Source organism: Rhyacophila brunnea, unplaced genomic scaffold (assembly GCF_057557595.1).
Source record: "Rhyacophila brunnea isolate RB1 unplaced genomic scaffold, BYU_Rbru_1.0 scaffold_20, whole genome shotgun sequence".
Taxonomy (NCBI): Eukaryota; Metazoa; Arthropoda; class Insecta; order Trichoptera; family Rhyacophilidae; genus Rhyacophila; species Rhyacophila brunnea.
The window spans coordinates 10,288,009-10,307,830 of record NW_028232860.1 but is presented as its reverse complement, the minus strand read 5'-3'; the positions used below and the strand labels follow the sequence as shown (position 1 = coordinate 10,307,830).

Below are 19,822 nucleotides of genomic sequence, written 5' to 3'. Positions count from 1 at the left end.
CTAGTATTTTTTGACTATTATCTATTATGGCTTGGTTATTACCATCTGTAAATAAATTGTAGTCTTATTTCAATGAAAACAAATACGTATGACTGATAAAGTTTAGTGTACACCATTTATGGCGGATCTTAACAGCGTACCTCCACCCTTCGCCACTAGTATAATATATTACATTAAATTTAAGCAAAAAATTCTGATTTATATGCGAGTGTATGTTTCTTAGCCATTGTTTGGTCCACTTGGATCTGGAGAATTAATTTCTCTTGTTTAACCATTAAACAATAGAAAAACGCTTGTGACAAAAACAAATTGTCGTTATTGTACGACAACATCTTCTTGGCTACGTTTCTAGGCGTTGCTGTCTACTAAATGGGAGGCGCTTATTAATTTATAATAGAATTCCGGGTAAAAATGGGCGGAGCATGTTAGTTCACAGATTTATCACGTACCTACCTAGCCAAAAAGATGTTGTCGTACTATACTTGACGACATTGCTGCGATTCCGAAAAACAATGTTTCTGTCGTAAAGTAATGAGGTTTGCGCAGTTTTAGTTGTGCCGTGTGGCCATGCGAGATTGTTCCGTTTTTTTTGCACAGGCAAAACCACGCAGGCAAATCGCTGCCGTGTGGCCGGCGTATTGGTGTCTACCCATTTTTATACCTATCGTGTTGAAAATTTAATTAGGTACCCAGGTAAGTACAAAAATATCGTTAAAATATAACAATATAATAGTTAATACAAATTTTATAAATAATCCAAGTAGATACTTAAATAACGAAATTATTTATAGGTAGGTATTTTTTACATAGGTAAGTAGGTACTTAGTACCTAAGTACCTACAATTAAATATGCGTAGGTATTCATATGTTTGACTTAATGTAAGACTTTCTGTAATTTATTAACATTTAAAATAATGAGAAAAATAAAATTGAAGTCAAACACAAAATCCGTAAAAAATTAATTGGCTATATACAGCTAAAGTCTAAACAGCCATAAAGCATTTAGTCATATCCGGAATCGCCATATTCTTTCTTGAAACTTCCTTTCTTTCCGTACGAGCCGTCAGCTTGAGTGATAGTTCTCATCATGGGTCACGAAAATATTTGGTATTCTCACCCCCGTAAATATGGACCAGGATCTCGGTCATGGTGAGGATACGCAATCGCTTTTTAAACAATTAAAATATGTGTTATAAGAGCCCGCTGCTCCGTAGTGATGATGCCTTTGACAGTTGGGAGTGCATGTTTTCAACGTGGTAACCGATGACTGGATTAATCAATTAGTAGAAATTGAATCATGTTCTGTGTATCACGAAAACACGTCGCCGTGTAATTACATCTTTTGAAAACGATTGTATGTCGAGCAGTACGCAAATCGATATAAATGAGTGCAAAGTGGAAGTTAGTCGTCTAACCTCAATGTTCCTAATATAAACAAGCTGGTTCTACGTCTCATAAAATAATTTCGTTTGTTTTATTATTATTTGTGATTTCATTCTTAATATATTTGTCTGGCTATTGTTTCCAAGATAGACATTAGTGCAATGAAATTCACTATTCATTTGTAGGTACATGTCAAACTTAATTATTCCAATCTTGAAAAGTACCTACTGTTCCTTCATGAATGCATAACGGGGTGCTTTTTACTGGTTCTCCGTCATCGTAATCTGTCAGTCGCCATTTTGAATTTTAGCTATCTTTTTGTCATCGAATTATAGTACGCGGTCCAAGCCATTATAGTATTTCGGCAAAAATTATAGTACGTGTAGAGAAAATGAAAGTTTTTGTTTGTCATAAACATAACGGAGAATTCGAGAAATTCCGATGTCCTACTTAATTATAACACCTCTTACGACCGAAAAATGCTAACACCGGCCGCCGTCATTAACTGTCACATTAGTTTTTTAGAGTAGGTATACAACGCAAAACCATGTCCATTGACTAAAATCGCACACTGAGATCTTATTTATGCTATTTTTTATAGTACTTATTCCACTTTAATTGACCGGTTTCGTCCGCCTCAGTGGGACATTTTCAACGTTGAAAATGTCCCACTGAGGCGGACGAAACCGGTCCTAATATATTAATTAAAGTGGAATAAGTACTATTGAAAAAATAGCATTTTTTTAATTGTGGTATTTTTGACGTACTATACTTTTTTAATAGTACGCGGACGAAAATGTAACTTTTCGAATAGTACGCGAATCAAAATGTACTATAATTATAGTTCGGTTGGCAACACTGCGCTCACTGACAGATGACAGCGGCCGGTGGCGGAGAACCAGTAAAAAGACCCCAGAACGGAAATATCATGTGACGTTTGCCTTAGAAGCATGTTAATAATTTCTGTAGTTATAATGTGTTTTTCCATTTCATTTAAACAGCCGAGCCTGCTCCAACAAACATGGACTCATCCGCAAATATGCCTTGAATCTCTGCCGGCAATGTTTCAGAGAATACTCTAACAAGATTGGGTTCAAGAAAGTAAGTTACCTGCTCATTTAAAATATATTTTTATCTTATCCCTCGTATAGCGTCTGTACACGTGCATTGTTTTACTGGCACCAATATTGTGTAAATTAATTATTGTGATAACTGATTACACAATAAGTGCTGACTGTCTCGTCAATCTCATTATTCAAGCGTAAGCGAGACACAATGTCATTGTATGGTATTATTTGACAGTGAAAATTGGTAAACCTCATAATGCTCCGCATGGTCATATTTTTCCATTTTACCACTATCGTTCTATTGCGCGTGTGTTATGTGCACATCATGTGAAAATTCAGAAGCTTTTGAACTTTTTTGATCCGTGAATGCAGTCAGCAATAAATCCATGCACGTGTAAACGCGATAATATAATACTTAATATGAAATTTATCAAAGTTATCATCAATCAACCACTTCACATGTGAAAGCCATATTCTATATGATAACAATTCATCTTTCTTTTAGCAGTGTCCTTTGGGTATATTTTTCAATAGAACCCCCACATTTCTGTAGTTTATTTTTGTTGAAATTTTGAAAAACAGATAGTTATACTTCCCCATAAAAATACTCTTCATGGATCTATATAACGAAATGACCACCTATGTCCAATTTTCAATGCTTCAATAAAGCAAAAAACAATTGTATCTTGATTCTAAATAGTAATTTATCGATTGACTGCTGCTAGGTTTGGCTTTATAATATAAAATTTAAGACACTTCATTCGACATATAGGAAAAATTTAATAAAGTCAACTATCTTTGGCCAGAAAATGTCAATAGTTATATGCGTCCACGATGATTAGGCGGTTACGCGTCAGGTTTAAAATGTCATTGATCCCGGGTTTGGGAAATTCACATGTTTATCAATATGTGTTGAGGATGGATCTAACAAGTTGAGTAAGTGGCTAACATCCATTTCTCGTAAAAACAAAAATCTGTTAATACAGCCTTCACTCAGTGAAGGCCCTATGATCTTTTTAGGATGGAAAATTAGTCTTCTTTCGTCTTTAGTTCCTTACACTTTTTCTTCGAATTTGTGGTGAATCAGTTCAGAAGAAACAATCCCATCAGTTTATTTCGTTATTTACAATGACGATTTTTATAGAATCAACTTGAATTTTCATTGTGTTGACATTTCCTTGGAAGGGTTACCAAATAAAAATAATACAGTTTTATGAATTTCTTTTATTACAAATTTTATAAAATGTTTTGTTTGTACAAACTAAAATATGAAAGCACCAAACAATCCCTAGCGGAGAAGATGACATGTTATTAATTATTTATTTCAAATAGAATAATTTAAGACTAGAAATGTTTTCACCTCATTAAAACTCTAAAATAATGAAAAATAATAATAATAATATACATGTTTTATATTTTGTATATTGATTTTTTTAACAATTTTTTTTCTCTCTTTTTCAGCTGGATTAGATGTACACCTCCCGCCGGGACCTGCCTTAAAATAAATTGGCAATTGTATCTTATTTTAAAAAAATGTTATGTACAAGTATAATTTTATGAGCGATTGCTCATTTATATTAAAGTAGTTTTCGGCAAAGATTTGTTTTTAATTTACTTCCCGTTTCCCGATTTGATTCTGCTGGAATCCCACAAAATTTGAGCCAACTCTCTGTAAACATAAAGAAAACAACACATGGTATAATTATTATAATAGATTTCAAATTGGTGGATGGCAGAAAGTCCCGCAAAATGGAAAAGGCATACACATGTTGTAATGTTACAGTATACACCCACGATGAATGCGCAGCTTAGGTGTCAGCCTATTATAGAGTATGTATTCTTTATGCTGGCGTGTGATTTCCCCTCGCTTCAGCATCTTAACACTGCATTCCTTTGGTTTTTTCCCATTGAAAACTTGGTTCTGAGGTTCGAATCCTGGGTCTAGCAAGTACAGATTGTTTTTCAATTTATGTATAAGAGTATGGACCTAATAGGTTGACATTCATTTATCGTAAAAACAAAATCTGTTAATACAAACCTCCCACCCTGTGGAGGCCCATATAAATCTTAGGATCGGACTTAGAGCGGAATGCACAATCTAAGATTTCGTTCCTAAGGATAAGTCGCCGAAAAGGATGACTTAACTATAGACAATCCTGAGTATAGAGTTAAGGAATCCTTAATCATAGACTACGTTTGTTCTGAACACGCCCCCTTCTGTATTACAATTTACCACTGACAGCTGCTGTCAAAATAAATTCGCATGTCTATAACACAGTCCATACACTCAAATTCATTTGACAATGTATCTCAATATGGATATTGATAGTGTTAATTCGTTTGGCATGTACTTGCAGAATATTATTTTATTTTTATACGCCAGCCTGCAGAAATTCAAAATACCAGATGAAGAATGACACTTGATGCTAGTGTTACCATGTTAAAAAAAAAACTTATGGTGCCTGTGGAATCTTGTATAATGACTTATAACGGAAACATAAGAGTATTATAATTAAATATTAATATGTATTTATAGTTATTGCATTTATAAAATGCAGTTGTCATATTTTTGTCATCGTTTAACGATTATAAAATAATTTACCTAATTTACCTAACGAGAATTTTTAAATATGGTATTATTTTCAATAAAAATGATCTTAACTAAGGACAGTGTTTCTGCATAGTGTTTTCTGCTAAGGAAATTTTAGTTATGACAAATGTTTCTGCATTCCGCTCTTAGTCGGAAAAAAATAATATACATTATTATGTATTAATAACTCGCCGGACATAAGTAATCGTTCGCCAGAGCGAAAATGAATAGAAAATAATATGCCGCTATTATACTTCTGATCGATACACATTTTTTCAATCATTGTAGTGTGGATCCAGAGTATCAGTGTTTGTAATGCTCTCACGTCTTAAGTGTATGTTTATCTGCTGAGACTTGACTCTCTCATTTTAAACTTTTACTCATTATTGAAAGCCTCTGTAAGGCCCTAAATGGTACTGTAATTATTAGGGCTGTCACATTGAAGGACAAACTATTAGTATCTAAGTAAAGTATCTTTTGACGGCCTATACTTTATTGTGCTTGAAAGAGAAAGTAAAAGGTGCCATATCACGAGAATTCATGGTTTGTTTAAGACATTCCTTGTTTTCCAGTGAAAACCATACATCTAAAGCATCTCTATAGACTACCAATGTAATCATGGCTACGGATATTTAATGGCAATGTGTGGAACTAAAGATTCCCCTGCACCCCCATGTTATAACTTGTAATATGATGAGCTTAAGTTAATACTGAGGCTAAGAACAGGGCACACCATGGGCAAAAGATTTGATGTCCTCATGGGAAGAAGCGAATCGCAGCTCTGCGATGAATGTCATGTTTTAGAGGACATTGTACATATAGCACTGCAATGCCCCAAATATGAAGTTCACAGAGTACAGCTGCGAATTGCAGATATCTATGAGAATGTCGACGAATTGAAGGGTGTCCTGGCGGTGGGTAAGACGGAAGAGTTAGGCAAAATTATAAAGTTATTTAACAGAATAGGAGTGAGGACCTGATCGACGGATCCCCTTCTAGAAGAGAAGAGGCGATATGACAGCGAGTCGCAGTCAAAGCCTCGGTAAAATCACAAAAAAAAAAAAAAAACTTGTAATATGAAGTCACCCGACAACATGATGTAATTGTGACGTAAGCCAATACACGCTCGAGGCAAGCCGCCCAACGCCCACGGCTCACCATAGATATTATTATGCTGAAACACCTATTTGTGTATGGGGACAATGGATAACGCCAGTATTTGAGTAGCGTTAATTTTTCGAATGCTTTGACTCACTCCGGTAGTACGTCACAATGATGTCATGTCATGTCGACCGGGCGACTTCAACTCGCAAGTTACAACATAAGGCCCCTGCTCTTGTACATATCTACACCTATCCTTGCTGCTGTCTTACACCACATACAGCTATGAAATCGCAGCCTAGTTACTACCAATCAGTAGGATAGGCTGACCTAGTTAAAATCTTATAATTAATTTCTGTAGCTGATTTAATGTAGATGTTTATTCATTTTTACCTGAGATACTCCAGCGATCAACGCCAGAATTGATTTTCTGGCAGGCCGGCAGAACTTGTTTCCGCCTTCCTGACAACATAGATTGGGGAAGCAGTCCAAAGAGGTACTGCACGTCCTCGGGAACAGATCGAGGACTTTGGACGGTGGGGGGGAACATTGAAGATAGCTGGCTACTGCGCTCAGTGCTGGAAAAGATATAAAATTTTATGAAATCAGATTATCAGTAAACAACGATATTTATAAAACTAGTTTTTATCTCGGCAAACTTTTGACCACATTGACATTTAGAGGAACAAACAAAAACAATGGTAATTAAGATTACCAAGACATTACTTGGCATTGTGGTTTTATTATAGTTAACGTTTATTATTGATCAACAAGAGTATAAAATAATAATTACAAGATAAAAAGAACTTTTTATATACAACGTTTTTAAATATTCTGTTGAATCATATAAACTTGACTTGACTAGCTTAAACGATCAAAAAAAATTGTATTTGATAGAAATAATACTGAAATGTCATTTTGACACTCATATTGATTTCCATAGTAACGCACGTATATATTAATAATTTAGTTAGGACCTAGCAACCAATAATAGTGGATTGTATTGCGGATTTCTTCCGAAATAACTTTTCATACAAAACAGAATTAACTGAAAATGAATTTAATTCTACTTAAAAATGGCTAAAAGTATTAAAAAAATTCATTGGCATCGTGTTCTGATATATTCTAAAAGTTTCAAATGTCTAGCTAGTCGGGAAGTTAGTTAAAAATCGATTGCAAGATTTGTACCGGACAAATAAGAATACGACCTAATAAAAATGTTGTAAAAATTAAGTCAATTGATTTTTCAACTATGAAATACTTTTGTCCCATGGTGTAGTTGGTCAAGTGCCTGTTTCTGGAGCTACGAGTGCAAATTCAATCCTGCGCCTGGCACTTTTGCCATGTTGATATTTCAATGTGTGAATGATCCAGAGCAACGGTGAATGCTAACACATTTCCGATAATATAACTTCCATGTTGCCTCCATAAATGCTCCACTTTGAAGCATAAATGGTTATCTACTTATCATAAATGTGTTGTTAATTGATTGGCACAATGGTGCTTGATCAAAAAAAATCTACTGCCAATTCGAAAATTACGCTGGCAGTTCATAATATAATAAGAATAGCACATCAGTAGCTTGATGTATGAACACTAGGGGTTACAATAATTCTGTATTGGTATTTATTAATCCTAGGATTAAACATACGTTAAACTTCGCATGAAAATTTATTATTATATTATATCAGATTCTAACTAAAGATGCTGAAGAAACCATTCTTCTGACAGTTGGAACCTTATGTGGTCTACCTACTGCTTCAAACACTATAGACTGTAATTGAATATAACATACGATTATTGAAATTTCTTGTGGCGGGCACCAAGTCAAACCGTGGCATAGCAGTTCGGCAGTATCTCTTGGTTCCATCAGGACAGCACACTCGGGGCCAGCACTCTGCGTCTGTCTCGCAAGATTGAGTATCAAAAAGCAGTTCACCGAATGGCTGGGTAGGGCATTCGCGGGGAATTAACCCTAAGATAGCTGAAAATTATAAATAATTTCCGTGAATCAAAAATCATATAATGTTTATATTGAATGCATATACTCTAATATCTACTTTTATAAGTTCCACTATCATTCATAGAGGAACAGGTTGCATCGAAAATAAATACATATAACAGAAAGTATCAGTAGGTACCTACCTATCGATTGAGTTTGTAAGTTTTTTTAGATCCACCTAACAGAAAAAGAAATCGAGAATGTATCGGTATTTAAAATTTGTCCAGGAGAACTTTTTTAATTATCAGCCAGGGGTGGATTTGGTACCTGAGACCGGCCCGGGAATTTTTTAGTCCATTGACACAAAATTAATTATATTATTGTATACATATTGAACAGCTCTGAGTGCGATAAATAATATGTAATCATCAACACAGGAATGCACCATATTATGCTGCATGTAATCTCATTCAACGGTTTTAGCTTTCTGTAAATTTATACATGGCTAGGTCATATTTAAGGACCTTGTGCTTCAAAAACTAGAGAGATGCGGCTTTGGACACCTGCCCATATATTCTATATTACAAGACTGCTATAGGTCACTATCGAGAGTAGTTTTTAAACTTTTGTATCAAAGTATTATTAGCACTTATTGTAACAATTACATTAAGTTAGTTGTAATTGTTACAATAAGTGCTATGTTTTAACAGCACCTCTCTAGGCTGTGTTAAATTTTTGAGCGAGATTGACAATTTAGACGGCTAACTTATTGTAATTGTTACAATAAGTGCTAATACTTGATACAAAAAATGGAAAACTACCCTCGATAGCGGCCTATAGCAGTCTTGTGTGTAGAATAGATGCGCTGGATAGAGACAGATGCTATAGGAGGACAAAATGCATATGAGGTTGTAGCACCGGGAAGAAGAATAATGATATTACTCTGATTATGTCATGATATTAAAAAATGAGCACTTGTGTATTTTGACTTACGCTGGTGTGACTGTTCTGTAATTGGTGGAGTGGTTCCTCGTATGCATCTCTGTCTGCAGCACACAAAATCTGGACCCAAACTTCTTTTACACTCACTGTGCTTCTTGACACAGCCCACTGCGAAGAACTGGAAGGGCACTTCATTCTCCTTTGGGCAGACCAGCGCTCCCTGGATAGCTTCAGACTTAACAGCGGCCTTTGCTGAAAATAGTAGTAGCAAAAATGTTAAAAACTTTTTATGCATATTATATTATTGTGGAAGTACATAATACTGAAAATTAAGTTTCTATAGTGGTACCACTTAAGGGCGGACGTGCTCAGCGTGGGTCAAAATGGAGCTTTTTTTCTATTTTCAAAGCATGATCCAGGACATACCTTAAACGTACCTAACCGAATTTTTTTTTTTAAACGGTACATGTTCAAACACGCGCGTTAACATCATTTTACTCCCTACTTCAATTATAGTTTGTCAATTTATGGCTACGGCCGTATGTTGTAGCTTAACCACTGGGGAATGCCAAAAGAAATGGCGTATTTCAAAAAAACACTACCTTATTCTTAGGTCAATTATTATTATAAAACAATCATTATTCGTAGGATGTTTATCACAATTAAATGGTCAAAGACATAGCTTATAATGAGTATCTTTAGAATAATCTTCAAATGTGTTAATCTTGCCCATTTTTTGAATAATAAAATGCCTAATTCTTGTCAAATTTGGGATCACAGAGATTATCAATATAATTTTTTATCGTAAATATTTCACTAAAATAATGTCGACATAAATTATACTGATGGTTTTATAAATGCTTTTAAAAATTAATAAATGCAAAAAATCTTAACACCACTGCACATTTATGTACTGAAATATGACTACATTCTAAAACATTAGAGCGAGAGGTTTAAAAGAATACTATTTTATGTAATAAAAATACTTTATGCAGTCATCAAATTTAATGTTTAAAATAAATATAAAGGATAATAAGGCGTCAAAATTATATAAATAGATTATCTACAACGTTTAAGGTATGTCCAGGATCATGCTTTGAAAATAGAAAAAAAGCTCAATTTTGAACTACGCTGAGCATGTCCCCCCTTAACCTTGAAATTGCCTAGATTACGATTTCTTCTACTGCGCACAAATCATATAGGGTAAATCGAATTATTGTTACCGTTATTATTTCCGATAGCTTTTGCATGCAACCTATTGCATCGTTTTTGATCGCTTGGTGTCGCTCTAACTATGTAATATTTTCTCATTTCCATCAAAACTATTGCATTTCACGCTTCTGTGGTATGTTTATAGGGCTAATGATTAAATTAGCTGTAACTAAGTCATTTCCGATCGCAGATTCATGTGTAGCATAATTCACACTTATCTATTGAGATTTATTTGCCAGAGTTGCACTAAGATAAAATCACATAATTATTAGCGTTATTTAGATCAGTCTTTCTCAAAGTGGGCGATAACGCCCCCTTGTGGGCGCTGGAGGCTTTCAGGGGGGCAGTATAAGGCGCAAAGAAATTTAGGGGGCGCTAAGGAAATCTAGAGGGGCAAATTGTATCTATAAAAAGTTTTAAGTTCAAAGCCTTCTTTTAATGTTAATAAAAATACTTCTAAATATGATTTAGTATGAGTTTTATTTCTTCTCATTGAAACATTCTTTGATCTCAGAAATAGGATATGGGTCTCACCCTATCTATCCTGTCCAAATAATAATGCATGTTTTAAAATTATATTTGCAATAACTGTTTTTAAGATACGCACATATGGTAAAAATATGGGGGGCACAAGATTTTTTTTAAATCTCAAAAGTGGGCGGTGGTCGAAACAAGTTTGAGAACCTGTGATTTAGATCAACAATCGCGTAAACTAGGTATAGTAGAGCAACAATAATTAAGGTGCGTAGATCTGATATATTCCTGTTTGCAGGGACTTCTTTCTTCTTCTTCGTTGACCATGTCCGATCCTAATAGAATCATATGGGCCTCCACAGAGTGGAGGTTTGTATTAACAGATTTAATTTTTACGGGAAATAGATGTCAGCCACTTGCTTAACCTATTAGGTCCATACTCTGACTCATACACAAATTGAAAAACAATATGTGTACTTGCCAGACCCAGGATTCGAACCTGGGACCCTCGACATAGGGACTAAGCGGGGCTAATGTGTATTTATTGTCTTTGGTTGCTATCGCCGACGGTGTTTAAATCGTTACTGTTGTAGGTATAGTCTTATTTCATTTACATTCCATTTCACCCTTTCTTGTTTTTTGTCCAAACTATCATTGAACATTAAATTTATAAAAGTAACCAAAAAAATTATTCAAGACCTCAATAGAGGGCCGATATTTCCTCTTAAATTTGGTCAGTAGGTATATGGTGCCAACTCAGAACATATTGATTTTTCTGTATTTGCCAATTCAACCATCATAGAAACGTTCTAGAATCGCTATCGAGTATTGTAATACAATGTGACCGAAAGGCTTCCTCTTTTCAAACTGTTTGATATATTTACCTTTTTCAGTAGTGGGCTTGGGCTTTGGTGTTGTCGGTTTCGGTGTAGTGGTCGTAGTAGGTTTAGGTGTCGTTGTCGTGGTGGTGGTTGTGGTAGGTTTTGGTGTCGTGGTTGTAGTCGTCGTGGTGGTTGTGATCGTTGTTCGCACAGTGGTGAGGATGGGAACTGCTTTCACTTCTGCAGCAGACGGCTTTCTAGAGCGAAATTAGGCATATTTTGATGAGTGAATAAACGGTTTTATAGATACCTCCGCAAATAGATCGGCCCTCTTTTTCAAATTTAAATCCGGCAAGAGGGTGAGAAAATTCCTAGTGAAGAAGTCCATGAGATTTTTGACTTATTCGTAGTTTTAATATTTTTTATATTTATTTAAAAAAACATCGATTTTTATAAAAATATAAATGTGTATAACCAGGGCTCGAAATGGACCGTAACGCACCGGAGCGCCGTTCCGGTTCATAACATCCATAAAATTATCGCTCCGTTTCGTGGAAATATTAATTTGACCGTCTGAGCTAGATATTTCATATAATAAAAAAATAACACTTATTTTTATAAATCACATTTACAATAATTAATGTAGTATAGTATAATATAGTTGATATTTTCGTAAAATTATCGAGCGCTCCGGTTCGTCAAATTTTCCATTTCGAGCGCTGTGTATAACTCGAAATCTTTTTTATTTCATTTTATCAAAAATCTCTTGGGTTAAGCATAGAAAACTTAATAAACTAAATTTTAATAATAAATAATATGACCATAAAATATAATGTAATAATAAGATGGATTCACATTTTTGTAAGTTTTTTGTTGTTTATCTTGAATTGTAAGTTTATCTTTGACTTAAAATAAAAAATATCTTTCTTTTTAATGTTTTCAGATATATATTTATCAATTTATATAAATAAGTAGGTAGTTGAAATTGTGAATTATCAAAAAAATGTCTTAAATTGCAAGCGTCGTATTTTTCAGCTGGGTGCCTCTGGTAGGTAAAGACATCGCACATCCGTAGGTCTCCCACCCCTTCTATAGGGTATAGGTACATTTTCTTTGGAGAGAATAATTGGGGTGACCGTAGCTTAATTGGTAGAGCAAATTGGCGCGTATTAGTTACAAGTTCATGTCGTTCTTAACTGTCACCCCAGACGTTCACCAAAAAAAAAATGGTATGGGAGTGGGGTCCATTTCGAAAAATATCCTTAATTATTTATTATTGATTTTTTAATGCAGCGGGAGGAGACGGAGTAACAAAATCTAGCGGTGCCACTACCCTGCGCATTTCTTCCGCCTACTACTAATGGCACCTCGTCGCTTTAACCGTGGACCGCCGTATAATTCCGGGTGCATTCCCCATACCCATACACTCAGCACTTTGAGAATGAACACTTGGCCTGCAACTATAATTATGGGTTATGGTGTTGTCTTTTAGATATTCTGCGACAGAATATTAAAGCAAACACTAGAGATTTATTTATTGCCACCACGGGTCTTGCACTGACACAGGCCTTTAGTCATGGCCCCCACAAAGGGGGGGCTCACAGGGCTCTAGCCTGGGGGCCCGGGCTCACGAAGGGCCCGGCGTGGCGAGTCGACCAGATAAGTGATATAAACACACATCACAAACTCTCTAATAGTAATAAAAAAGTCGCCTGCGGAGCTATTTTTCTTAGATAATGTTATTATTTAAAATTATGTGGTTGTACGGCACTTTTTTAAATTGTGTATCGATACTCGACAACTCCATAATTCAAATGGATGTATTAAAATATACAACAATACACTAAATATAAACATTAATTTTACTGTGTACACCATTTAAAAAAACGCTACTGTAGAGCATAACACTGGCATTATCTATAGCGATAGGTAGTGGGGGCCGCCAAAAATCCTAGCCTGGGGGCCCGCTTCAGGATGTGGGGGCCATGCCTTTAATATATTAGTGATTTTAAAGGTCCTTGTTTGAATTTTGAGTCATTGTATGTAATGGAAACAATGATGTTCATTGAATATAAAAGAAACAATCAAAATAAACCCCTGGCACTGGAGAGATCTTGTTAGTTTTTGATATTGGCTATGGAGTCATAAAAATAAACAAGGTTTAATAATTTTTTTTATTGAAACTTAAAAACTTACGCATTTTGCAATGCCGCCGCTGCACCCCTGATACCCTTCGTACATCTCTGGACCTTTCCTTCTCTTCCGCAACAAAGATATCCTCGCCCCATGATTAGTCTGCAGTCAGAATTCGTCGAGCATGGAATTGGGAAGAACTCCCAGGGTATCGTCTCCGGAGCCGGGCATCGCAATTCTGATTTGGGCTTCGCTGTACTTATGGCATTATCCGAGGGAATTGGGAATTTCACTGAAAATTAAAAGAAATCAAATTAATTTAGTGCACCTATTAGCTTTTACCCGTGTCCGGAAATTTGTACGTATGCAGTTCGCCGTATCACACTTCACCGTGAAAATTAATGTTGTATCGGAAATATATGGTCGCATATTAAAGACCGTCCAACCTCTTTGGGTCGTATAGTACCTACTGAGATAAAATCATATCTAAATAAAACACGGCTCTTGTCGGTTTACTGGAAGCCAGCGGCGAACAAATTTTGAAAATTACCAATATACTGGATTATTTGAATTCATGAATTTTGCCAAAATCGGCTATGAAAATACTCTACGAACAATGCGTAATTTTTTCATCTCGGTTATATAGAGATAATATAGTATACGGTCATCTCTTTCCGATAAGAAAACTCACGGTGAGCTGTGTTACGGTAAATGTTTACATTTTACATGTAACCGATTTTACCACCACGGATTTATGTATATAATTAATGCATTTTGTTTCCATCAGTGAGGGAAGATATTTTCGTTATTATGTACTCGGTTTAGGTAGGTAACTATTTCTATATACTTATACCAAATAATTCTCCTCGATTTGCTACCCTTCGAGTAACTGCCACCCCAAGCGACACTCAATCTGTCTACCCCCACGGGACGTCACTGTCACGGGTGTTGCGACTTGAGATAGTTTGGCAACCCATACTTTTAAGAATATTTTGCCAATATAAAGTCGTTAATTACGCCAAATTTTAGGGGTTTCATATATCTAATATTATAATAATGAAAAACTAAAATACAATACATATATTTTTTAGATTTTATACTATCTAGGTACATTAATAAAATTATAATGTTATGAGAAGGCTTGCGAAGTCATGCGATTATTAAATTATGCTAAAATCTTAAAAATGTGTGTATTTCCCACAAATTGATTACCTATACAAATATTACCGACGGCATAACGTAATCCCTGCAACTTATATACTCGTAAAAGTGCCCCATAAGATAACCAATCATGCAGATATGTATTTCTACTAAAAATGAACTATTAATATTATTATTACCTATATGCCATTCTTTAATAATGGTTACTTTTCATAGAGAATTTGAAAACACCTCAGAGAAAAAATCTTTGAAAATACACGACGCCCGATGGTAGATATTTGAACGTATTTTCAATAAAGAATGTTACATTTTCAAACCTTGTGAATTATTCGTTAAATAAAAAAAAAATAATTCTAATATTTTTAGTTTCTATCTCGCCGAACTAAAAGCACTCTTTACAAGACACTTGTAAAGCCAGTGCTCACCTACGCATCGGAAACCTGGACATTAACTCTGCGAAATGAACGAGCCCTGAACATCTTTGAAAGAAAAATTCTCCGCTGTATCTATGGACCGATCAGTGGGTCTATTCTATGCTTATCGACCGCTAAAGTGATAAAGTGAAAAATATTATCAAACTTAGGGTAGGTTTGTATCAAAATATTAGCACTTATTGTAACAATTACACGAAGCCGGTTTTTATTGTTGCAATAAGTGCTATATTTTAACAGCACCCATCTTGCTGCTGTTAAAATATCGCACTTATTGCAACAATAAAAACCGGCTTCGTGTAATTGTTACAATAAGTGCTAATATGTTGATACAAACCTACCCTAAGTTTGATACTATTTATCAATTTAGTGTTCGATAAGTATAGAATAGACCCACAGGGATGGCACCAATTGGAGGAGAAGATATAATGCTGAGCTCTACGGGCTGTACGTAGATTGCAGCGCAGTTCAATCAATTAAGATTGGGAGGCTGCGATGGCTAGGTCATGTGCACCGTATGAATGACAATGAACCGGCAAAGAGAGTGATGTCCAGCAATCCAATAGGACGTAGAAGAAGAGGGATGCCAAAGATTCGCTGGTTAGATGGAGCTGCCAGTGACTGCCGTATTCTGGGGGTACCAAATTGGAAAGCAGCCACACTGGATAGGGACAGGTGGAGGGAGCTGTTGGAGGAGGCTAGGACCCACACCGGGTTGTCGCGTCCCTGATGATGATGATTTTTAGTTTTAGGATGTGATTCTAGAAAAAGAGACAAATTAATATTTATGTTAAGTTGGTTGTTGGTAGCTATGGCTTTTAATTATTTTTTATCGTAGGGGGGGCACAACATTAGGCAGTGCCTATAGCCTCCAAGTCCCTAAGCAGCCTAAACCCACCATTGTTCACTACCTTATTTACATAGTATTTATTGTAATTTATATTATTATTACATTATATTAATTTATTATATTATATTAACTTCGTAAATTGACTCAAATCGTTGGGAAACTGCCCTACTTGTGAAAATTCCTTAGTCTGCCCATGGCTACAATAAAATTGATGGTCAATGACATTGAAAAATTGAGATTACCAACCTAACTCAACAAAAAACGTCGAGTTTCCTCATTCGTGAGAAAATTGCATATTTTTTGTATGCCAGCCAAAATGTTTTCTCAAATTGGGCAACGGTCATTGTGCTCTAAATGTATATCACAGCTGATGATATCTAATGATGATGATATTATAAAAATATTGCTGCATTAAGATGGCGATACCGGGAACTAGGTTATTATAAGTCAATAATTATTATTACATCGTCTGTGTGAAAAATAACTAAACACATTAACCGAAATCAAACGAAATGTCATTACTCACCGCGCTTCGGGTTTCGCATGAAAAAGCGAAAAATAATCTTATTATTATCCTAGCAACTCCAGACGAAGTACTTAGTTTAGTTATCGAGATGTCAGTAGGGTCAACCTTTTCCCATCCATTTTCAAATTGTTTGTACAACATGTAGTTAAAATGTTCTTCTTAAAATATTTGTTATTTTTTAACGTTCACTGACATTAAATAATATATAATATAAACCGAGGGCCTTTTTTTAAAGAATACAGGTGCCAGAACCTACTTTTCGTCAAGCTTATTACTAAAGAAAATTATATTCAAATATCATTTAAATGAAATTTCAGGCAGCTTTTCCTATGCCACAAAACGCATAGAAAATTAAACTTTTAATAAAATTTTAATTAAACGTAGAATCTAAAGTTAAACAAACAAAGATATAAAAATATACTTACAATTAAAGTTGTCGAAAATAAAATTGTAAAAACATGTATTTGTTGAATACAAGTTTATAGTGATCTCCAAAGCTTTGTCGAATAATTCTCGTCTGGCAAATCGTCTTGAGTCATTTTCTTAGTATTAGAGTTTATGGCCGAATTTCTTCCACTGAGTAACCACCGATCAACGTATTTTGTAGGACCAAAAAGTGTCAGGTGGTCCGGCGAGTTTGATGAAAAAAAGTCCCGAAACTGTTTTGGTATTCAACGAAACTCTTATTAAGGGGTAATAATTAGATTCATTTGCAAAAATTCGCGTTCACATTCACTTGAAGAAATGGTAATAGAATTCAATGCATATATCAAACGCGATAATTTTTCAGATACCATGCTTTTTAATATGAGTCTATTCAGGAAAATTAAATTGTACTATCTAAGCCGAACATTGTTTTGTCTAATTGCTTTTGAAACGTTAAAAATACCATGAAAAAAGGTGCCAGAACGCCGTTCCACCGCGTTACATTACAAAAAAAGCCCTGTGTATACCTAGTATGTACCAATTAATGTTTTAAATAATTAAATCCGAAAATCTTACAAAAACAGAGTTAGGAAGAAAAATACTTAACTCATAATCAGATTTTGTAATATATATATCGATACGAGATGATAGCAGAATGCCTAGACAGCCTAGTAGAAATCGAGAAATTAATTTTCCTAAATATCGTGAAATCTCATTTCTCGAGAAACACCAATGAGATTCTCGATAGTTCGAGAAATTGTTACTAGGTAAAAAAAAAACGGAAGTTGAAACGCTGCCACGGAAACGGAGAGCTGCCAAGACCGCAACTGTAATTTCAAAAATTCGGCGGGTAAAAATATTCTGGTATAAAATCAAACTTTTAATAAATTCTAAGCGGAATTAAATTCTCTGGCGATAATTTTTTTTAACCGATAGACCTCAGCAAAAATATGTACTTAATTCGATTATAATGTTTTTTTTCTCAAGAATTATCGAGAAATGAAAAAAAGTCAAGAAATCCCAACCTCTATAAATACACATGTGCGCGAACAAATTAAGATGGTAGATTATTGTTATTAGGTAGGTACTTCCTACTTATCGTTGTGCGGAAATGAAGATTGTAGAAACAAAAAACGTACCTAATGATCAATGACGCAGTTTAATAGCCGAAAAAACAAATACAATTGATATTATCACCCATTATCATAGTACCTAATTACAACGTTTTTCTTAGCTCGTATTCTTATTTGTTCTTTGTCCGGTACAAATCTTGCAATCAATTTTTAACTAACTTCCCGACTAGCTAGACATTTGAAACTTTTAGAATATATCAGAACGCGATGCCAATGCATTTTTTTAATACTTTTAGCCATCTTTAAGTAGAATTGAATTCATTTTCAGTTAATTCTGTTTAGTATGAAAAGTTATTTCGACACCATTATCGGTTGCTAAGCGGATGGTCCTAGCAACTAAATTATTAATACGAAGGTGGGTCAATAAGTCCTTAGAAAAGCCGACAGGTGGCGCGACTAGTACTGTAAGCGGTTTGTTTTCATGCAGCGGCACTACCGATTCAGTATGCTGCGAAGTTTCAATCAGATTGGTCGGGTTGTTGTGTGTTTCTCGTACATTTAAAAAAAAAATTGCTTGTGGAAAATGGAAAAATGGAAAATGGAGAAAATTGAGTTTAGAGCTGTTATTAAACATTTTAATATAAAAGTGTTAACAGCAAAGGAAATAAAAAATGAGTTGGATTTAGTTCACGGCATATCTGCTCCTTCACTTGCAACTATTTATAACTGGTTAAATGAATTTAAACGTGGTAGTACATCAACAAAGGATGAACCACGCTCAGGACGTCCTGTAGAGGTGACTACACCAGAAATGATCAATAAAATCCACGATATGGTGTTAAGTGACCGAAGATTAAAGTTGAGTGAGATAATTGAGGTTACAGGGATCTCAAAAGGTAGCGTCATTTCTATTTTACATGACAAATTGGGCATGAAAAAAGTTTCTGCAATATGGGTGCCGCGTTTGCTCACAGTCGACAATAAACGCAATAGGGTGGTGGCCTCTAAAGCCCTGTTGTCGCTCATGCAACGCAATCCGGATGAATTTTTTCGTCGCTTTGTGACTGTAGATGAAACATGGATACACCACTATACTCCCGAGACGAAAGAATAGTCAAAGCAGTGGATTGCGAAAGGCGAACCATGTCCAAAGAAGGCGAAAACCGTAAAATCAGCTGGTAAGGTTATGGCTACTGTATTTTGGGATGCACGTGGAATTATTTTCGTTGACTATTTGGAAAAAGGAAAAACAATAACAGGGGATTATTATGCATCTTTATTGGACCAGCTAAAAAACAAAATTGAAGAAAAACGGCCTCATTTAAACAGGAAAAGAATCTTCTTTCATCAGGACAATGCCCGTGTTCACACATGTTTACGATCAATGGCTAAAATTGAAGAACTGAAGTTCGAATTGGTCGACCACCCACCGTATTCGCCAGATTTAGCCCCCAGTGACTTTTTCCTTTTCCCAAACTTAAAAAAATGGCTAAGTGGACAACGTTTTTTTTCAAATGAAGAAGTCATCGATCGGACAAATGCTTATTTTGAGGACCTTCCGAAAACTTATTTTTCTGACGTTTTAAAAAAAATTGAGAAACGTCTAACCAAGTGTATTGAGCTCCAAGGAGATTATGTTGAGAAATAAAAAAAAATACAAAAATAAAAACTGTTTTAATGCTTTTTTCTA

At 35.1% G+C, this 19,822-nt stretch overlaps 2 protein-coding genes across 2 annotated transcripts in view; one reads left to right on the top strand and one right to left on the bottom strand.

Annotated features, from left to right (window-relative positions):
- Positions 1–1,043: 1,043 nt before the first annotated feature.
- Positions 1,044–4,047, top strand: RpS29 (ribosomal protein S29). Its single transcript, XM_085947881.1, has 3 exons — positions 1,044–1,149; positions 2,385–2,484; positions 3,912–4,047. Exons 1-3 carry the CDS (start codon positions 1,088–1,090, stop codon positions 3,918–3,920), a joined length of 171 nt encoding a protein of 56 aa, XP_085804007.1. The 5' UTR covers positions 1,044–1,087; the 3' UTR covers positions 3,921–4,047.
- Positions 4,048–4,056: 9 nt separating this feature from the next.
- Positions 4,057–19,822, bottom strand: part of LOC147071162 (uncharacterized) — a 50,255-nt gene continuing 34,489 nt past the window's right edge. The window contains exons 2-7 of the mRNA XM_085948539.1: positions 13,729–13,957; positions 11,596–11,789; positions 9,077–9,241; positions 7,937–8,125; positions 6,535–6,719; positions 4,057–4,119 (exon numbers count right to left, since the gene is read on the bottom strand). Coding sequence (XP_085804665.1) covers positions 4,057–4,119; positions 6,535–6,719; positions 7,937–8,125; positions 9,077–9,241; positions 11,596–11,789; positions 13,729–13,957 — 1,025 coding nt within the window. The remainder of the gene's footprint in view (positions 4,120–6,534; positions 6,720–7,936; positions 8,126–9,076; positions 9,242–11,595; positions 11,790–13,728; positions 13,958–19,822) is intronic.

Excerpts from the sequence above, each read along its gene's own strand:
- RpS29 (XM_085947881.1), top strand. The coding sequence starts at position 1,088 with ATGGGTCACGAAAATATTTGGTATTCTCACCCCCGTAAATATGGACCA. Across the intron at positions 1,150-2,384 it reads GGACCAGGATCTCGGTCATG|CCGAGCCTGCTCCAACAAAC; the intron begins GTGAGGATACGC and ends TCATTTAAACAG.